The sequence below is a fragment of the Ursus americanus genome, chromosome 2 (genome assembly GCF_024610735.1).
Source record: "Ursus americanus isolate L20-20 chromosome 2, mUrsAme1.1.p, whole genome shotgun sequence".
In the NCBI taxonomy this organism is placed as follows: Eukaryota; Metazoa; Chordata; class Mammalia; order Carnivora; family Ursidae; genus Ursus; species Ursus americanus.
Genome location: NC_142128.1, coordinates 30,780,793 through 30,802,046, shown reverse-complemented (window position 1 = coordinate 30,802,046; position 21,254 = coordinate 30,780,793). Strand labels below are relative to the sequence as shown.

The window sequence follows — 21,254 nt, the reverse complement described above, 5'->3', positions numbered from 1 at the left end:
TAATGGATAGTTGATCACATAGGCACGATGGATCATGAACTCTATCTCCAACCCTTCTCCCTTCCACCAAGGATTGGGGGTGGGACTGAAGGTTTCTAATCGTAGCTTGGTTCTCTCGGTGGCCTGCCCCCATCCTGTAGCCCACCAAAAGTCACCTCATGAAAAGAAAAGATATTTGTCTCAGGAAATTCCAAGGGACTGGGGAGCTCTGTGTTAGGAACTGGGGTCCAGACGTGTGTGTGTGTGTGTGTGTGTGTGTGTGTGTGTGTGTGTGTGTGTGTGTGTTTTATATTATTATTACACAGTTTATCTGCCTTTCCACCTTACTACCTGGGAGGAAGAACTTTTTATCTGCCCATGTCACATGGGACTTGTAGTAGTTTGGGAGTTAGTTCACGCATCCGACATCTCCTCAGAGGTGCCAAGTATGGAGAGAGTGGTTATTTCTTTATCTAATACACAGACATCCTAGGGGACTTACAGCCTCCCTTGGGAAATTTCCTTGACTCTCGGTAAGGGGAGGACTTGACTCTTATGTCATTATCTGACTATAATAGTCAGGTACAAAGAAATAACCGCAAGCAGACCAGAAACATCCCATCACTACAGCGAGGTGGATTCAGCCCTCCGGCTTGGCATGTTCCAGGCCCTTCCCCGGATTCCTCCTTCTCTCCTTTCTGTCCTCTGCTTCCCTCAGATCTTCCTTGCTTTGGGTTCTTAGATATAATGAAGATTTCCTGAGAAGTTGTCAGGGTTGCAGAACATCTCTGTGGGCCGTTTGAAATAGCCTCCTAGTTTGTCATATATTATCATGTCGTCCCAAATATGTCAAAGTCTGTTTCTCACGTGGGAAGGAAGCACACACAGCTTCCAGCTGTCCAGGGAACTGTTGAGAGCACAGAGTGATCACGGCCAGGCCACCTGGTCCTTCTGCCCCATCCGAGCAGAGGCCGTGTGGACTCCCTCCCAGCATGGGTCGGGTTGGTGGGGTCACTTGCGGACATGGCGCCCTCCCTCTTTCTGCCTGCCTTCAGCTAGAACAAGCCTGAATTACGCTGCGTGTGGGGAGTGCCACGGTGGGTCTCTGGCTTCCCTCACCCAGCAGCCTTGCTAAGAGCCATGACTGAAGGCCCCCTGCCTGGTGAGCTTCATGGAGCCCTGGGGAGCCCTGGGGAGCAGGGTTATCTGAGCTAGCCCTTGCAGGGTCGCGTGTGGCTCCTGGGGTTGAACACTTGAATGTGCTGCTTCTCCTGTTCCCTAGTTACTGTCTATAGGACATTTTCTCATTGCTTAATGCATTGGTTCTCGTACTTAGTGTGTGCATTCAAATTACCTGAGTATTTATTAAAATGCAGCTTTCTGATCCTCCCCTCAGACCTATTGAATGAATTCTGGGAATGGGGCCTTGGAACCTGCATTTAAGCATTTCTCTCCCATCCCATCCCTGTCCAGGTGAATCTGATGAGGGTAGCCCATGGTCCACCGTTAGAGTGGCGCCAATCTGATGGACCTGCCTGTTGGGTCACATGATGTCTGTGAGCACCCCGCCCTCCTCCCTCCCAGAGGTAGCAGCCCCTCCTGCCCCTGCTGCATTTGCCTCTGTCCTGCTTGCACCTCTGCTCTTCCCCACAAGCCTCCATTTTCCTTGTTCTTCTGTCCCCTTCGGAGGCAGCTGCCATGCTGAGACTCCTCCTGTGCTTCTCGGTGACCCCTTTTTTCTTTTCATGGTGACTTGACCTTATGGCATTTTTTAGAATTCATAAGGGACCTGAGTTTTCAACAGGAATTCTTTTCTAAACCAGTCAGTCATGTCCCCCTACTCCCACCCCTGCCTCTTTTCTCAAAACAGCCATGACCTTGAGTCTCAGGGATAAGGATTTTTCTTTCATGTTTGTGTTCTGGGCGTCCCTATTTCAGCCTTGACATTGCTCTGTTGTGGGTGCCTGGAGCAGAGACAGATTTTGAGCTTTCAACATAAATTGTGTGAGCTTTTAAAAAAAAAAAACTCCCCTTGACAAAATTCTCTTCCTTAAATCTTTTGTTACTACTGGCTTTTGTTGACCGGCTTTGTACTTCCGGCCTCAGGTGTGGTGAGCGTCCTTGTACACTGCTTGAGGTGCCTGCTGGCATTACCTGTGGGCTGGATGGGTCACTTCTCAGAGCCCAGCCGTAGGTCCCTCAACTTGGGGGTGTGGAGCCCTGCCCCGCAGCTTGCCAGCCTGGCGGCTTGAGGTCCTGTCTCACTGAGTGTGTCCGTTTCAGCTGCCTGGCATCTTACTCCTCCTGCTGGCCTGCCTTGGCCTTTTTCAGTCCGGTGCCCGGCCCCGGTGGCTGTGCTATGAGCTCAGGCTTGCCATCTGCTCCAGACCTCCCTTGTTTCCTGTCCTGTGTTGTCTGGATCTTGCAGGCTATGAAGGGAATGTTAGAGCTGAAACTGACACGCAGTACTCTGCTCAGTTTCATCCGCGAGGACCCTGGGGCCCATGACAGTGAGGTGGCAGTTCAAAGCCACAGAACACTTGGGAATCTTGGCCGGGGAGGGGCAGGAAGTCTTTGTTATAGGTATGACAGTGTAAGCTCTGCATACCCTTCCACCCAGCAGCTCAGTTCCCAGGAGTTCAAAGAAAAATCTATACACGTGCGCAAACACAGGCACCAGGCTGTGGACTGTGGCCTTACTGGATCTGGAATCCATTCCAGAGCCTGGTGGAAGGGATGGTGGTTTTGCCCTCTGGTGGCTCCATGATGAGGAAGGAAGCTTGTCTGCCTGGGCTCATGGGGTGTGGTTGCCCAGGCTGGCTGTGAGTGACGGGTGGCTCTGCATCAAGTGCCATTCAGGTGATAAAAACCCAAACCTGCAAGAGTGTGTATGTATGTGTGTATCTGTGTGTATAGTCCAGGAACAGCAGGGAGGGAACAGGCGTTGGGGAGGGGGCGGCGGTGACGGTGAGGATGAGGTGAGGGGTGCATGACACTCGCTGTGCTTTATACTTAGACATTGGGATATTTTTTTATTGACATAAAATTCATGTAACATACAATTCGCCTGTCTTACGTGCACAACATACTTCCAGCGTGTTCACCAACATGTGCGATCATCACTTCTCTGTAACCCCAGAAATTGTCATTACCCCAAAAAGACATCCTGAATGCATTAGCGGTCACTTCCCACCCATGACAGCTAGGAAACTACTTTCTGGTTCTCTATGGATTTGCCGATTCTGGACATTTCATATATCTCCCCCCACCCTTGTAAAGTGCTTACAAGAGTACTGGGCACTTGTAAGCACCCCCTGCTTTTGGAAAGCAGGATGTTCCTGTGAAACCCTCTGTTAGCTGAAGTGGTGTCAGGTGAAGAGCTTCCCTGCTTTCTAGAGGTTTGTGTCCTTCTCCTTGGCATTCACAGCAGACCTGCATTAGAAAAGGGTTCCTTTCCTTTTCTTTTTGTAAAAGGGAGGGCCTATGGACTTCTTTTGGTTAGCAAAAACAGGTAGTAATGTAAGTCTTTTGTGGAAGCAAGGTAGCATAATGCGAACTTGGGGAAAGTGGGGTACCTGTAAACAGAACCATGCTGTACGTGGTCTCTGGCATCTGGTTTTTTCACTTAGTGTAATGTTTCCAAGGCTTATCCATGTGGTGGCATGTATCAGTATTTAATTCCTTAAATTTTTCTTTTATTTTTAATTGTGGTAAAATATATATAACAAAATAGACCTTAAAGTGTTTTGAAATGTACAGTTGGGTGGTATTAAATACTTCCCGTTGTGCCCCCTTCCCCACCGTGCATCTCCAGACTGTGTCATCCCGGCTATGCCTATTGAACAGTAACTCCCCACCCTCCTCCAGTCCCTGGAGATGACCTTTCCACTTTCTGTCCGACGAGTCCAGGTACCTCATGTAAGTAGACTCCCACAGTATTTGTCTTCTTGTGACTGTGATTGGCTTATTTCACTGAGCCTAATGTCCCCTAGGTTCATCCGTGCTGTAGGAGGTTATGATTAACCTCCTTTCTAAAGGCTGAATAGTATTCCATTGGATGTGTGGGCCGTATTTTGCTTATCCATTCATTCACTGATGGACACTTGGGTTGCTTCTGTGTTTTGGCTATTGCGAATAATGCTGCAAAAAACATATGGATTCTCTCGGGTTGAATTTTTTTAAACAACACACTTGTGCTCATGTATTATTTTTGAATTTATAACGAAATGGGAAATAGGAAATAAGTGGTCGTGTCTAGAATGTAAAGCCTTCTGGATTCTGAGAGCCTTTTCTGGTGTGGTGCCCTGGCACGAGGGGAAAAGCGTCCTCCATTCGGGAGCAGCACCCTCAGTCTGAAGCTTGCTCAGGCCTTCCCTCTGGAAGCAGAAATCCCGTCAGTCTCCACCAGGCCAGACTGATGGGGTTGCAATTCCTGTGGAGTGGTGTAATGCAGAGGGTAAGACTGCTTCCCTCACTTGCAGATGGGAAAGGAGGATGAAGTAGGTTCGTGCTTGTAAAGCACTTACGATAGTGCTGGGCATTCAGTAAGCACCCCCTGACTATTAACGGCTGTGAAATTACTGTTGTGTCTTCTCTTCTTGGATAGTTGCCAATCCACGAGTAGTTGTGTGGGCCAAGTGGGAGTGGGTGTCTGCAGTCCTTTAAGAGAATAGAAACTGTCTAGAAATACAATGGGTTATCCTATGACCTGTTGGCTGGCTTGGGATTTATACCATGTTCCCGTTCCTTAATTGGCTGAAGCCTAGTGTATCTACAAGGGCATGAAAACACAAAAATGGATTTTTTTTTTCGTGCAGTGAACATGTGTTACTTTTATAATTTGAGAAAATAAACTTACTGAAGAAATGGAGAGGAAACAGAAAAGATTTGAGAGCCATGCTAAACGGGCCTTGTCAGTTAGATGGCTTCTCCTGTAAGAGTAGCCAATGTTGGTTGACCGAAAATCTTGGTAAGTTGGTACATTCAGACTCAAGAAGAGGTGTTGGTCAGCCAGGCAGGAAATACTGAGAATCTGACTTGTGTCCCATCTGATTTTGAACATTCTGTGAGTTGAGAGAAACAAGATGGAACCTTGAAGGACCTTGTAGTCTAGGTAGACAGACAAGGTCACACACCCTTGCCACGTTTAGAGCCTGCTTTTGGCAGCAGGCCCCTGCTGGTTGCTTCACCTGCTGCCTTGGATCCTCCCCTAGCACCCTGCAAGGTGGGTGAGACGATTGCCCTCTTTACTGGCCAGAAGACCGGGCTTCGGTCAGCCGAGCACTTTGCAGAAAGTGGCCAAGCTGGGGTTGGAAACGAGGGGCATCTGACCGCAGCTCCTGTGCCTTTGCTCTGTGACGTCTCTCTTACTATATTGACATGTTTCCATTTCTAACTGCATGATATGGAATGGGTTAGGGTATGACACCAACTCCTAGAAGTGAGGCAGTTCAGAGAAATCATCCACACAGGCTTCTGGAATTCCAGGCATCTCTTCTGAAGAGTGGGTTGTACAGTGATGACCCAAGGAAGTTTTCGATTCCCATAAATCCAGGGTTTACAGGTAACCCATTTCTGGCTCTGATGTATGTTGCCGTGCTGTTTGAAGAACAAATTGCAGAAGTCACATGTGATTGTTTGACATAAAATGATTTAAAGGCTTAGAATGAAAATACTGATTGCTCTCTACTCCTACAGCCCAGGTTTCCAAGGTTGACAGCTTGGGTGTGCCCTTTTTCCTTGCTCCGGCAACCAGGTACTCACCTAGCTGCTGTCCTTCCTTACTGTTCCTTCCGCCCTCCCTTCTACCAAATAGAACCATACACATTTCTGTGACTAAATTAATGCTTGAACCTCAACATATTTGTGTTTTGAAATGAGCAGTGTAAAATCCTCTGGAGCCATCCATGTCACCGTGTCTCGTTGTTGACAAGCTGACCCTTGGTGAACCTCCACAGAGTACGGTCTGGCCCCAAAGTTCTGTTGAGCAAACACACGCACCACTTAGATCAAGGCAAGAAATCACGGTGTCTGGCATGCCTGGCTGCGTGTTTCATTCCAGGAGAAGAAGCGGTTTTCACTGTCAAACTGCTTTTCTTCACTTAAGGGGAAAAATGGAACTCTCAAGTTTCTCTCAGAGCCTCTGCTGGGCTCCATCACATGAGCAGGTGAAGATGTGCTTGGCGAAGGGTGTGAAGACAGTTCTGGTGTATGCGGTCGTCATTCCCAGCTGTCCCTGTGCGCGTGTGACATATTTAGATGATGTCTCAGAAGAGAGCCGCAGCATCTGAACAGGTGAGCATCTTTCTCTGGAAAGACCCGTGCAAGATGGGAGCTTCTAATGAAGAGACTTTTCTGTCTTGTAAAAAAAAAAAAAAAGGAAGGTTCTTAGTGCACATTCGTCTTAAAAAGTTTTCCTACTTTTAATGCTTGGAATGAGGATATAGAATACTCCGGAGTCTTCTCTTGTTGAATACTTGCGAGAGGTGCCCTCTCCATTTTACAGAGGAGGAAACGGACACTCGTAGAAATGAAGTAGTAAGCCTAAGGCCTCGCTCTACGTGGTGGCAGAGCCAACATTGGAAGCTAGGGATGCCCTGTGTGTCTGCCCATACTTCCAATCGCACCTAATTCCTCGTCTGTTATTAGAAACAATATCCGTACCTCTCAACCTCTTGATTCCTGGTCCTTAAATTGAGAGATACAGAGGACTGTGCATTCTTCTGATCTCGTAGATCTCTTTTGATCTTTTGATCATTCTTTTGATATCCCATATTAGAGCATTCTTGGGTAACATTCTCTTTGTTTGAATATCACCACACAAGCCCCCTGTGCTTGTTTTTTGTTTTTTGCTTTTTTTTTTTTTTTTTTTAAACTAGAGAATCCTCTGTGAGGTGGGTGGATTTATATCAGGGTTTTGAAAAATTGGGTTTCAACTTTCTGGAGAGCTGGAAATTTATAGTATTCTTATAACATGAGGCAACCAAAAATGTCAGGGGGTGTGTGTTTGCTTGTAGGAAAGTAGGTCTCCTTTGGAGTTTTGGCACATGGTCTTGAAATTCTGACATCCGTGGAAATTGGTACCACCTTGCTGAGTACCTCCGATGGCAGGGAAACTGTGGTGAGTGGGGAACAGTGGGGGATCTTGAAACTAGGCAGACTGGGCTCTGTATAACTGGGTCCATCATTTACCGCGTTTAGAGAAGAACAAACAAAAAAACAGCCCACCCAGAACTCTATTTTCCCATCTCTGAAATGAAACCTTTGTGCAGTGGTATCTTAAGCCTGAAGTGAGAGGATCCCCCTCCTCTGGGAGGTGGGGTGTGTTAGGGCTCAGTCAACAGGAGCCCTTTCGGCTCTTCATGGCTGCCTGTAGGTGTTGCGTGCTGGAGCCTGCGCCCGCGTCCAGTGGTAGAGCCTGCTCTGCCCTCGTAGGGAGCAGCCATTCCTTTTCAGTGTCTGATGCCACCTTCTTCCCCAAGTGCTGAAGCCTGGCGTCTCCTGAGAGATTCTATGTCGGATAAGGATTTCTTAGCTTTGGGGGACTTTCTTCCCCAAGATCGAAAGTAGCTGAACAGCAGCCATGGTTCATCTCTTGCCCCTTCCCTGCACAACTGTAACATGTTGATTGCCGAATGGAGCAGGCCCTCCATAGAAGCTCTCCAGAGAGATTCCAGAAGCTTGCTGCCTGGGCGGCACCTGGTTTGGTGAAGCTGGAGCTGTGCGGGGGCCGGTGGCAGTGTCCCTGTGTTCTGTCTGTGTCGCAGCCCTGGGGACTGGAGAGAAGCACTGTACCCCCATCACACCCCTGCCTGACTTCTCCTTAGCTTTTGTGCCTCATGAACACCTGCTGGACCAAGGTCTGAGCAAGAGAGTGAGGGATTCTCCCTTACTCAGCTGCTGATGGGGGAGGGACACAGGTTGAAGTTTTGCGGATTCCGTCCCTTGATAGCTGTCTGACCTTGAGCAAGTCATGAAACCCCCTGGAAAGTCAAGTTTGGGGGTTGTTAATCTCTCCCTCACATGTTTATTGTGAGGACAGGAAATACTGTAGTGAAGCTTCAGTCGTGTGCCTGGCAGGTAAGCATCACGGTTGCTGATGAGTGCCAACCGTCTGAGCACCTTACTCCCAGCCATGCCAGGCTGCGTGTTTGCCTGCATCGGGTGACTCATCCCACGGCGCTTTGGGGTTGGCCTAGTACTATTTTCCAACAGGAGGAGACTCAGCTTACAAAGGGTGAGTGATCTCATCTAGTCCTGTGGTTTTATTATCTCTACCCCATTGACTTCTAACTTGATATCCCCAACCTCCGCTCTCCCTGAACTCCAGACTCACAAGCTACCGTGTTCCTGCTGCTTTTTCTCAGATGGTTGTGTCAAACCTTAATCGTCTGAAAACCAGACTCCTGGTGTCAGTCACTCTTCCCTGTCACACCCACTCCTTGCCTAGCTCAGTAAAATGATAGCTCTGTTCTTTGAGGTTCCTGAGGCCAAAAATGTTGGCGTTAGCGTGACTCCTGTCTTCACCCTAATCCCACATCAGATATATTAGCATCTTATGCATACGGGGCTTGCTGTAGTTGGAGGTTGTCCGCTAACTGCGCTGCTTGCAAAGAATGATAAGTTCTTCCTTGAAGGGAGACCCGAGCTGTGCCCCCTGCCCCCAGCCGCCACACCTGCTCTCTCAGCTTCCCCGCTTACACGGGTACTTCATATGGCTGGTAGAATGATCTTTAAAAAAAGGTCTGGTCATCCTGCCTTTTGCTCTGAACCTTTCAGGGGCTTCCTGTTTTGCTCAGAATAAAACATCCTAGCTTGCCACCCCCTGCCACCTTCTCTGTGGCCTCACTTCCTGTTCTCTGACGAAGCCATTATCCTTCAGCCATGTTGGCATCCTTGCTGTTTCTGGAGCACCCCAGGGCCTTTGTACTTGCTCTTCCCAGGAATGCAGTCCCCAGGCCTTGCATGGCTCACACCTCCACTGTATTCTGGTCTCGGCTCAGATGGCATCTCCGAAGTGACCCTTTCCTTGCACTGGACTTAATTAGCACCCAGCACCCTGAGTGCTTATGCTTTCCCCACCCCCGTTGGCACTTCTCACAACCTCGTACATTAAATAGTTGGTTCTTTATTTTCTGAGGCCCCAGTCAAGGGTAGGCTTCATGTTGGCATTCACAGTTTCCCCTTAGTACCTACCTCTGTGTCTGATGCCTCGTGCCTGGTGTAGAAGAGATCTTCAGTAGCTAGTTGTCGCGTGAGTAAGTAAAAGACTTGCTCAAGGCTCAAGGTCGCTCACTGGGGAGCGGTGCAGCCAGACTTGGCACTTGGTTGGATTGCAGAGCCCACACGGTTTTCTTGAGCGTGCTCTCCGCTTGCCACAGCCTGCACATGGAAAGCGGTGGATGCTATTATTATGAAGACTGTTTCCTTTGCTGGAACAACTGCGGATACCTGCTGTCTTGTAGGGATTGTTGTCACTTCACCCAGGAGGGACCTTTCTTCTTTAGAACCTTCGGGTGTCCCACATTTCCCATCCCACCAAACCAGGGCTGCTATTCCAGGACCTGGCACACTGCCTTGTGTCCATCAGGACGTTCAAGGGAGCCATCGCTGAATTTAAAGTGGCTCTTTATCCTCTTTTGCCACCAGCGTCTCACACTGTTTGCATCTGGGGTCATGCTAAGCTTGTTGAAATTGAAAGCAAAACAGTAACCTTATACTGTTTGCCATGCTGCTCTCCATGGTCTTTGAAGTTTTGCTTAAACTAATTTAGGCAGAAAACCCCATGTGTTCTCTGGTGCCTGCTAGCGAGATGAGCATAGTGTCTGCTGCTTTCAGATGACTTATCACAGACACCTCCAAACCGTAATGGCAGGCTGCAAGGAGGTGAAAACTGTGTCATGTTCGCTAAGTTTAAATGACCTGCTAACGGTGCTAACAAACCCACAGCTTTTCTGGAACATGAAAAATAGTTCTGATTGAAAGTAAGCGTTTCTGTGCCTCTGCCACACACAGTGTCTATTTGGATTTAAAAAGAGAAGGCTTACTGGTTGGGCCAAGTTTTTCCATTTGGAGTTTAAGTTCTATAATAAGGCCGTCATGGAAATACAGGAGAAAATGGCTGACCACTCAGACTATATGCAAGTAAACAAAGTGTAGATTTTCCTCTGAATAATGTGGCTCTTAAGCAGGTTGCCTGGGCTAGTGGACATCCTTGGCTACCCAAAGGACGTAGGCCTCTTCGCCTTGGGCCCAGGCTTGAGACAGCCAGACGGAGTTGTGGGTGGGGGCCGCAGTGAGATGGTGCACTTGAAGATGCGTTCTGAATTCTCGAGTGCTGTGTCACAGGAAGCCCCGTTCCTGTTGCGTTGTCGTGCGCACACGCCGTCTGTGGTTGCAGCTCTCACGTTTTGGTTAGCAGGTTAAATACGGTTCTTCCTTTTGCGTTTGGGCCTGTCACTTTGCTTTGCCTTTTTCAGTACAGTTTAAGTTCCTTACCCAAAAGGAAATGCTCAACCCCACAGATGGAAGTTTCTGTCTTGGGTCCTGGCAGCTGACCTTGGCGCGTCGTCCTTGACCAGGGCAGGCTGTGGAGGTCTGAACACTGTCTGGTAACTCAGATGATGGACTGGAAATGTTAACGATGAAACTGGTAACGGCAGGCTGAAGGCTGCATTGCTAACCGGTTTTCAGGCCTTGGGTTCTTGAATTCAGGAGCAGCTGTAGTTGGTAGGAATACAGAACCATGTTTTCCTCTTGGGCTATTCAGTGGGCGTTCTCTCCGTTGCAGACTAACAGATCACTCACAGGAGATGTGCATATTTAAAACCCCCATCAGCAACCTTCAGTTGGATCCAGTTCAGTTGGTTGTGTAGAATGGACTTTCCAAGTTCAATCACATTGCTCCTCGCCACACTGATGGGTTTATTGGGGGATGTGCAGGAAGTTTGGAATGGCGGTGTAACCTGCTGTTTCTGGCTCTCAAACGACTCGATGATACTCAGCCTTTGATGGTGCTGCCTTCCTTGAACATCCAAATGTTCACTGCTCCCAAGGCAGATGAAGTCTTTCTGGCTTGAAAATAAACAAATGAGGTATGGTGCTTGTAAAATTTAAACCAAAGGGATGACTGGCCTCTCGTGCCTCACCACACGTTTGCCTTGCCAGTGGGGAGGTGGGAAGCGTCTGACCGATTCAGTGGCTCCCTTCACTTTTCCTAATAACCCTTAAGCCATAGAGATAGATCGGCCAAGTCTACTTGTACGTTGTCCTTTATATAAATGTCATCCATGTAGCACTGTACCCTCGTCCTTACGACTCCAGGACCTAACTCAGGGTCCTACCCAGAGCGTTCTCTGAGGGAGTACCTGTTGAATGATTAAAGGTACCGTATTGTTAATCTATTGCTGTGTAACAAACGACCCCAAAATTCAGCCTCTTAAAACAACAAACATTGCCTTCAGTGTGTGGAGAGCAGTATTCCCGGTGTGGCTCAGCTGCGTGCTCTGGCTCAGGGTCTCTGACAGAGCTGCGTTGTCATCTCGAGGCTTGACGGGAGGAGGGTCCACGTCCGCTCATGTGGCTGCTGGCAGACCCCAGGCTGTGGGTGGAGGCCTCATGGGTCGCTCCATAAGGCAGCTCCCAAGATGGCAACTGGCTTTCCTCGGTGGGTGTGCGCGCCCAAGACAGAAGCCACAGTCTTGTAGGACTTCATCTCAGAAGTGACGTGCCCTCGCTTCTGCCACATGGTGCTCATTCACGGTGTGTGAGTCCAGCCCATACTCAGGGGTGGAGACGGTGGAACAGGGTGAGTACCAGGATGGGGGGATCCTGGGAGCCATCTTAGAGGCTGCCTGCCGGGGAGAAAAGCATGGTATAGCTGGGATTCGTTCTTTATTATTTTGTACATGGAATAGAAGTTGCTGAGCCACTTGTTAAAGCTGTGGGAACTGAACCAGGTCAATAGGAGGTCAGATAGTTGCAGGGGAAGGTCAGCTGGTTAGTTTCTAAGAGACCTTTTATAAATTCATGACGGTCCAAGGTCTGTTCCCTTGTCTTGAAGGTTAAAAAGCTTACTCCTGCGTCTGCCTCCTTGAGTGTGGAAGATTGTGGCTTGCTCTTAGATGTACAGAGGGCCTGGCGTCTGAGGAGGAGAGGCCAGTGGCTGGATTTCTGAAGAGCTGAGCAGACATCGAGCAGGCGGGGTGGCCATGTGATCAGCAGGGTCTCCTTGTGGAGGGAGGCAGCCTCGTTGAGGCCGAGATCAGGTTGTTTGGAGAGCACCAGCAGGCCGTGCTGTTCACACATCCGTCATACCTGAGATGTGTGCTAGCGTCGGGCTTTGCTAATTAGCCACATCCGGCTCCGTGCTGGGGGTGTCTGCCCTGCCTTGGTGGGCACGGCTCCTTTCTAGTTGAACTTGTCTAAGTGCCGCCTCCTCTCAGATTCTGTTTTCATACTTCAAATCGAATTCGGTGTTTTGTTGTTGAAATCCAGCATTTGCACGTAGCCTTGCCATGGAAGACCGGGCGCTTCTAGCCACCATAGTCTCCGCCATTTTCCACTCCCCACAAGTAGCTGCTGCAAACCTTTCAACGGATTGTTCTGGGAGTTACCTTGATGTCTCTGAATAGCAGTGTCTACTACTGCTTGTGGATTGCTCAGCTGGACGTGTTCTCCATTTCTCACCGTGGAGCGTGAAGGATAGCTTTTCCATCCCTCCACCCTCTTAGCTCCCCTCTTCCTCCAACCCCCACCATAGACACACCATCTTTTTGGTTTGGTTCCTGGGCCATGAATACATTATTAGGACTCTGAAAATGCTATCTAGCTGAGCTGTGAGGTCTGTGATCATTATTTTCACACAACTTCAGAATTTCTTTTGAGTTAATATTTGGGAAAAAAATTTGGTTGGTGTTGTGTGAACTCATTATTAACCCAGTGCAAGTGTGCTCTCACGGAAATATCTGTGTGTTAAAAACCAGGCATCTGTCCGTTTGATCCTGAGACCATCTATCCTGCGGTCCTGGGACCCGCTGTGGCCGGGGGAAGCCTGGCTGCCCCATGGGCCTACTCCCTCCAGTTCGCTGTTCCCACTGCTGCTCCTTTATTCAGAGACAGTTCACGTGCCATACAGTTTGCCCTTACGAAGTGCATGATCTTTGCAAGGTTGTGCCACCATCATCTCTCTCTGAAACCAGAGTGTTTTATCACCCCAAAGAGGAGCCCTGTACCCATTAGCACCCCATCCCTCCTTCCTCCTGGTCTCTGGAAACCAATTCGTGTTCTTGACACTGCGTATAAATGGGGTGCTGCTGTCTATGGGCTTTCGTGTCTGTTGGGGCGTCTTTCTCTTCGCAGGATGCTTTCAGGGCTCAGATGCGTTGGGGTCTCTGCTTCTTTCCTTTTTCTGGATGAATGCTATTCCATCGTAGGGGCAGACCCCAGTGTGTTTATCCATTAGTCATCTGTGAAGGCTGTGTGGGTTGTTGTCCATCCTTTGTGAAAGTTCTCCCTCCACTTGGAAAATCAGTGCCCTGTTCCCCTTGTCACTCGTGTTCAGCAGTTCCCCTGCGAGGTGCCTGAGCGTGGCCCCCCCACTGCGCCATGTGCTCAGCGAGCCTGTCCCATCTCCACACGCCTGTCCCTTGGTTCTGGGGCCTTGTCTTGAATTAAGTCTTGGATTTCCTTGTCTGGTATCTTCTCCACCCCCCCCCCCCCACCTTGGTTTGTGCTCAAACGGTAACTCTCCATTTCGTTTTTTGTTTTCACTTTTGTTATCCTTTGGCTCTGTTTTCTAGAAGTTTTCTTACCTTCTCTCCTTTGTACCCAGTGTTCCTTTTTTTTTTTTTTTTTTTTGCTTTGCAAAAGAGCCCCCCCCCCCCACCCCATGTGTGCTGCTTTTTCTTCTTAAATGCCTCCCTGTTCCTGTTTTCACTATACTATCTTCTTCTGTCTCTGGGAATATTGTTGATAGTTTGCTTTCCGAGTATACTTTTTCCCTAACTTGGGTCTTTTCCTTACAAGTTCTTTTCCTCTTTGTTGATTCTGGTCCCTGTTTTCCATCTTAAGAGCTTGTGTCAGGCGTGAGGTGCTTTCCAGCTGGCCACTCGGAGGTAGGAGTGGGACACTAAAAAGCTAATATCATACTGTGCTCATCTCCTGATGGGGCAAGCTGGCTTTGCCATTTCACTGGAGAGCCCCTCACATGGGTCCCTTTAGGTCTTTCTCTTCAGCCTCTTAGATTCCCAGGACGATGTTTTTTTCTCCCTGCTTAGAGATAGGTATATGTTGGCTGCTGGCTGCTTTGGGAATGGGCGAAGAGTGGAAGAAGTTCAGCAGTGTTCTTTGCTCTATTTCCTGTAGGGTACCCCGACCTTCAGCTCTGTCCAGAGCTACAGTTTACCTTCTGCAGAGAAGGAACCCCTAGTTTCCTGCAGATTGCCTTTTTTTTTTTTTTAAAGATTTTATTTATTTATTTGACAAAGACAGCAAGAGAGGGAACACAAGCAAGGGGAGTGTGAGAGGGAGAAGCAGGCTTCCCGCCGAGCAGGGAGTCCGATGCAGGGCTCGATCCCAGGACCCTGGGCTCATGCCCTGAACCGAAGGCAGACGTTTAACGACTGAGCCACCCAGGTGCCCCTGCAGATTGTTTCTTAAACAGACTTTGTATCTCTTCACTTTCAGCCCCATGTTTACCCCCACTTCTAGAAGTGTCTCATATTAGCAGTTTACCAGCCGTTTACAAGTTGTCCTACATTAATCAGGTTGAATGTTTCTGTGGCCCTATTGCAGCCAACAAGGAAGCTTTCTCAGGCCTGACACGCTCCTTTCCAGTGATCTGCCTGCTTCTCAGCTTCTAGAATTTTGTCATCTGGTTTTCTGTCCCATTCTTGTTTTTCTCAAAGGTGTGATGCCACTAGAATTTTAAAAACGGGTATTTTAATGGGACTCTGAGAGGACGTGAATGTAAATTAATATATTCAGTTTGTCAGCTTTAACTGGAAGCCCTTGACATTTTCTCTTAATACCTATTTCAGATTGCAGAGGGTTACTGGGTCACTGTCCGCAGCAGTGGCTGGAGGCGTAGTGACTGTTGGGATGCGAGCATCGTCGGTTCATTCCAGCATGTTGGGTGTCATAGTTCAGGGCCTTGCTGCCTCTGGGACTCGAGCTCGTTGTGGCCTGATGGAGGCTTAGGGAGGGGGCTGACAGCAGGGCTGCAGGCAGTGCAGGCACAGGACCCCCATTTTTTCTCATCCTTTGCCCACTTGCCCATTCTCCCCAGGCTCTCAAATCCCAGTTGCTGGAGGGCTGGCCTTTGTTACCATCTGCTCATGTTCTGAGGGGCATCCGGGACTCTGCTCTCCCAGAACATACAGGGAACAGAATATGTTTAGTTGATGCTTGCTTTCGGACTTGGGGCTAGTCAGTATTCCTGATAGATGCCATTGGGGGGACTTCCTTCCTTCCTGCCCATGTTCCCCTGATTTTCTTGGAAATCGCCTGCTCATTCCCGGTCCTAACTTCCTGCTCTTCCCCACAAAGCGAGCTTTTATGGATGTGTCCCTGAAAGGAGGAACAACACCCACTGGTGTTTGCCGTGCTGATAATTCTTGCATTGATCTGGGAGCCAGTCTCTTGTTAGGATGTCCTTGCATTGTCATTATGCATCAGTTTTAGAGTTTTTCCCGAAGCTGTGTAGCTTCCGCTCTATGTACGGTTTATAAATGGCACTTAGCGGCTCTGCCTGCCCTCTGACTCCCTCTGCCATTGACGTCGAGCGGTAGGCAGACGATGCTGCATTGGGGAACTTTCGTGTTAGAGAAGAAGAAATTGGATCACTGTAAAAGATGGAAGTGTAGGCTCTTTTGTCAGCATGTTGTCTGTTTTACACTGGAATGGGAACTAGGAGCAAGTTTATTCCCCAGACTCACATGCATCTGTCTCTGTGCCCATTCTTCCATTTTTATTTTTATTTTTTTTAAAGATTTTATTTACTTATGTGACAGAGAGATGGCCAGTGAGAGAGGGAACACAGCAGGGGAGTGGGAGAGCAAGAAGCAGGCTCCCAGCGGAGGAGCCCGATGTGGGACTCGATCCCGGAACGCCGGGATCACGCCCTGAGCCGAAGGCAGACACTTAACGACTGCGCGACCCAGGCGCCCCTCATTCTTCCATTTTTTTTTTTTTTTAAAGATTTTATTTATTTGGCAGAGATAGAGACAGCCAGCGAGAGAGGGAACACAAGCAGGGGGAGTGGGAGAGGAAGAAGCAGGCTCACAGCGGAGGAGCCCGATGTGGGGCTTGATCCCAGAACGCTGGGATCACGCCCTGAGCCGAAGGCACACGCTTAACCGCTGTGCCACCCAGGCGCCCCGTCATTCTTCCATTTTTAAATACAGCTTATTATTCACTTCATTGCACTTGTGTGAAAAAGTTGCAGTGTTGAAGTAATTAGTAACCGTGATCCCTGGGCCAACACCCCCTCCCCTCCCCCCTTCTTAAAGAGTTTTCTCTATGGAGAAGTCATTCAGTGAGAAGAAAAAATTTTTTTAACTGGGAGAATAACTTCCGATTACTGCTGAAACATTTACGGGGTTTCTTTCTTTCCCTAAAGTTGTACCAAATCTTTGGAACGTTGATGGAGAAGTTACAGTCGTGGAGCAGAAGCCGGGCGAAGTGGCCGAGGAGCTGGCGAGCTCCTATGAAAGAAAGCTCATTGAGGTAGGTCTGGCGGCCTCTGTGCGTTTGCTCAGGTGCTTCGGGGACATTGCATGGACAGGTCCAGCCTGTTATGCAGATGCTAGTGGCTTAATCAGACACTACACCCCTCGCACTGCCAACAAGACAAAACACAAAATGGTAAGAGCATTGTACTTGATGACCAAAACTAAGAGGTGGATCTTCAGAAATACTAAATGAGATACTTTTGGTGCCTATGGCAAGGAAATAGGGAAAACACAAATATGTCATGTTAAAAACAGGAAAACAAATGTAGTCTTGGATTTGGAGACTAAAAGCAGGAGAGCGTCACAAACACCTTTGATGTTTATAAATGTGCACATGTGGATGACACGGACTATTTCCTAGGATAATCTTTATTATCAAAATCAATTGACGATGCAGCCTACTTACCTGGAGGGCTTCCAAAAGCTGGAAGAAAGTAGTAAAAAGAAAGGAGGTGCCCTAAGAGGTAGCAAACCTGGGTGGTTTCACAGCAGTTTCTAGGAAGCCTTTCAAGGTATGTATAAACAGCCTTTTGCCAGTCTCACTAGTGCCTAAATGCATAAAAATCGTAGAAAGGTGTTACCTAATGAAATCTCGTTGTATATGAAAGGACCAGTCCGTGTGAAATTGGGAATAATTTAGGATTTCAGGAATGACTTAATGTTAGGAAATCATCAAGTCCACTCACTGTGATAGATGAAAGGCTAAACACCAGATACAGATCTTGCTTGGTACCCAAGAGTCGTTTGATAACATTCATCATCCATATCTAACAAAAAGACTTTTTTTTTTTTTTTTGAAGTAGAGTTGACGCACAGTGTTACATTAGTTTTAAGTACACAACATAGTGAGTTGACAACTGCATGATAAAAACATTCTGGAGAAAGAAGAATGCACTTCTTTGATAGGATAAAGTGTTGTAGTTGTTGTTTTTAATCAGAAATCATTAACTGCCACTGTACTCAGTGGTAAAGCTGGAAGGCTAAGTTTTCAAATAGGCAACTAATAGATAAAATACGTATATTTGTAGGTGTGTATATATGTTGTGGTCACGTGGTGGTATTTATTACGAATCGTGTTTGTTTACATACTTGCATAGAAGTGTACGACTATACTTGCAGTGCTTCGTGAATACTCTACAGTACATTTTATTTTTGGAAGGAGAAAAGCACCTGCCATTGCCATGGAGACATGCCTGACCTTGGGGTAGGTTTTAGAGGCAGGGTCCTTTGAGGAGGGCCCCCCTACGCTTGTTCCTGGTTCAGGCTGACCATCTTGCGGTCTGTTTAACCTGATTCCTAATGACCTCTAAAGAAGGGAGGTGAGAAACAATTTGAATTCTAACTCAAGGGAGCTCAAAGGGGGTTGAGCTGGGGTCTTAGCATAATAGGCTGATAGGGGAAGAGTTACAAACCAGGATGGGAGAGCCTGGGGGTTGGGGGGAGACTATCCCTTCAGGGCCTATCCTCATCCCAGTGCCCATCCTCACAGCCTCATTCAGTGAGGTCATTGACCAGAGGTGGCTCGTGGTGGTGCCAGGTGCTGGGCTATCATTCCATTCTCAGCCTGGGTGGAGAGGGGAATGGGCCGGGTACCCTCAGGGTTGTGTCACCCTGTGTGGTTGTCTCTCCAGGTACCTCAAATCCCTGGAAGGTAGAGACCATGTCTTTTTCAGCAGTGTATACTCAGCTACCATTTCTTGGCAAATGGTAAATGCTAAATAACCCTTGAATACAAGCATTTTTAAGTTCTCCTAGGACAGGGATGTCTCCGGTTTGTTGAATGAATGAAGAGCTGATGAGCTAGGAAGGGTGGCAGGGTTCTTAGCAGAGTGAAAGTAGGTTGGTAGCCTGTGTTCCTTCAGGAAACCCAGGGCAAGGTGAGTTGTAAGGACTTCATCAGACCTGCACACGTATTAGAGACTGGTGCTCATGTCCCGGGGCTCCTGTGAGCATGCTGAGCACTGGGCGGGGGTGGGTGGGGGCAGCGATCGACATATAGGTTCCACCAGCTGGAAAGCTGACCTGCTTATCAGTAACTCTGGCTCTGGAGGGCTCGAAAAAACCGTGACTGGCCACTTGACCTACTGAGCAAAGCACCATAGTTCATTGGTTGGTTAAGAGATGGGTCGGTTGATCGGGTGATTTTTGAGTTCCTGCTTTCTGCATAGGGAATGGAAAGGACAAAGGTCCTGCACAGGGAAAGAGTTCGCAGGTTTGAGGACCAGAAAGGAGACCTAGGTCTGGAACAGAGCAGGTGGGGAGAGCAGTGGCACTGTGGCTGCTGAAGTCGATGGGCCAGATGACAGTGCCTGGGAGGCCGTGTCGTGGCCGTGCCACCCCCCTCGTTTGATGTTGACAGAGTCTCACTGTCTCACTGCACAGACTTGAGCAATGTGCAGGGAAGATGACGGCGTGATGTGAAGTTACTGCCCGATTCACTTGCATTGTTCTTGTTAGCTGTCACATCAGAGGGAGTGGTGCTTGGGGTGTAAGGATTTCTCTCGTCAGCCTTAACTTCCTGCCTGGTCCTCTGTGACCCCCTTACCCAGCAGTAGAGTGGGTGGCTGTTGTTGAGCTGAGAGACATGTGAGCTTGAAGCTGAGATGTTCTCTATTGGCATTTATGGCCCCTGCTGATTTTTCATTATTTTCTGATGGCAGAGTGAGTGGCCAGTCATCTTTCCTCTGTAAGTATTATTAGCATCTCATTATACCAAGACCTTTGCTGAACCCTTTAGGTTAGCAGTAATCAAGCGCTTTACAACATTCTTTGTGATGCTCATCTGTCATTTTGTTAATGGTTGGTTTTTAACCAAGGGGTTTTAAACACATGGTGAGTGGAGTAATGAAAGCATGTGGGGGAAGAGTTGATGCACTTCCTTCCATTTCAAAAGGGCAGAGAAGAAGAGGCATTTCATTTTACGTAATAGGACTCTTCAAAGAACCGCAGCAGTCGAATTACTCTTTTGTGATTCATCCCAGTGAAAAAGGAGTTCCTGAACATTGTTTTTCTAGATGTGTCTCAGAGCCCTAGAAACCACCTTGTCCCTCTCCACCCACATGGACTGCACACTACACGAGTGCTCGGTGACCTGATACCTGGCACCCCTGACAGCTCAGTACCCAAAGTCAACATTGTCAGCCATCTTTTAGTGGCTGGAGAGCTTCGGGGACCGGCGATGGGAGGTGGAGAGATTGTTCTGGACACCCTGTGTGTCCATGGCTAACTTTTGAAAACGAGAAGGAAAGCAAAATGCTGGCAGGTGTAGGTTCCTCTGTCAGGGGGGAAACACGAATATAGAAGCACGAATTACCCAACAGCTGCTGTGATACGGGTAGCTAGCTGTCAGGGGCACGCTTACTTCCAAGCACTGCGCTAAGGCTTTGGTGTAGACGAACGCACGTGATCCTCAGCCGACTTTCTCAAGGAGGATGCTGGTCCCAGATGGAGCTTTGAGAAATTGAGCAAGGTGCCCAGCGTTTCTCGGCTTGGTAGGAAGCATGTCTGGATTCGAATCACGCAGGCTGTCCAGAGCACAAGCCTGTATTCTTTCTGCCTGTTCTGGAAGGCTACGCTCATGGGGGAAACCAAAGGCGGACCTGGCAGAGGAGAAGGGACTGTCCCTGGTCACGGTGGAGAGAATGGGTCGAAGGAGGAAGACGAGCAGTAGAGCAGAGGGAGGGTTCGGCACTAGCAGTTTGCAGCAGCGCTGGGAGGGGCACACCCCACACTTTTAGTTACAGCAGAAGGGAGTGAGTGCCTCTGGGTAGGAATTACCTGCTTCTGAAGCACATGTAATAGAACGCCAGGATGAGAGCCCCTCCAGGGAACTGTAGATGATACCTTTTTAATTGTGTATTAATTGCCTAACATGATTCCAGCATCCAGTAGGAGCTCCATAAATATTGAACAGAATGACAGTCTACTGCGAGGATTCAGCTGTTCAGTGTAGTGTTTATAAATAAAGTGATTGATGCGATTTGGGAAGTCCCGGATTGAGCGTGCATAGTACGAGGCACCGCTGTAGCTCAGGATAGAGGGCTAGGGAGAGTTCACGTGGGTTCTTTACAGGAGGCAGACTCTTCAAACACTCAGTTTCAGGAGAAGTTTTAGCCTGGAGAGTCTAGAGAGGACCTCGAGGGACAGATGGGCAGTTCCAACAAATTTGGCCTGTGTTTGTTGAGGACCTTCTAAGTGGCCAGGCTTTATCTTCCTTCCTCCTCCTTTCATGGTTTTCCCACCCCCAGGAGCAGTAGAGTTGATGGTTCTAGGAGGTGATTCATGGAAGATGTCAGTTGAAGCAGAGATGGTCCTGAAGGGGCATTTACTTCCCTAGATGGACTTTTCCTTCTTTTTTGATGGCAACGTCATTGATGTTTCATCAGTGGGTAGTGTTATCTCTTCATTGCCCCCAGGCTGGCCCTAGGTCACAAAGGTGAGTAGCAGTGACTGTGTTTGGGAAGCTCCCACCCCAGGGGTGAGGCAGACACGTCTGTTAGGATCTTCAGGGAGCAGGGTTGACACACAGATGTAGAGTTAGGCCTC

At 48.5% G+C, this 21,254-nt stretch overlaps 1 protein-coding gene across 2 annotated transcripts in view; it reads left to right on the top strand.

The window, feature by feature from the left end:
• Positions 1-21,254, top strand: part of SNX29 (sorting nexin 29) — a 510,975-nt gene that overhangs the window by 242,494 nt on the left and 247,227 nt on the right. For both annotated transcript variants that reach the window (XM_045777903.2, XM_045777904.2), the window contains one exon: positions 16,598-16,704. In XM_045777903.2, the coding sequence (XP_045633859.1) occupies positions 16,598-16,704 (107 nt within the window). The remainder of the gene's footprint in view (positions 1-16,597; positions 16,705-21,254) is intronic.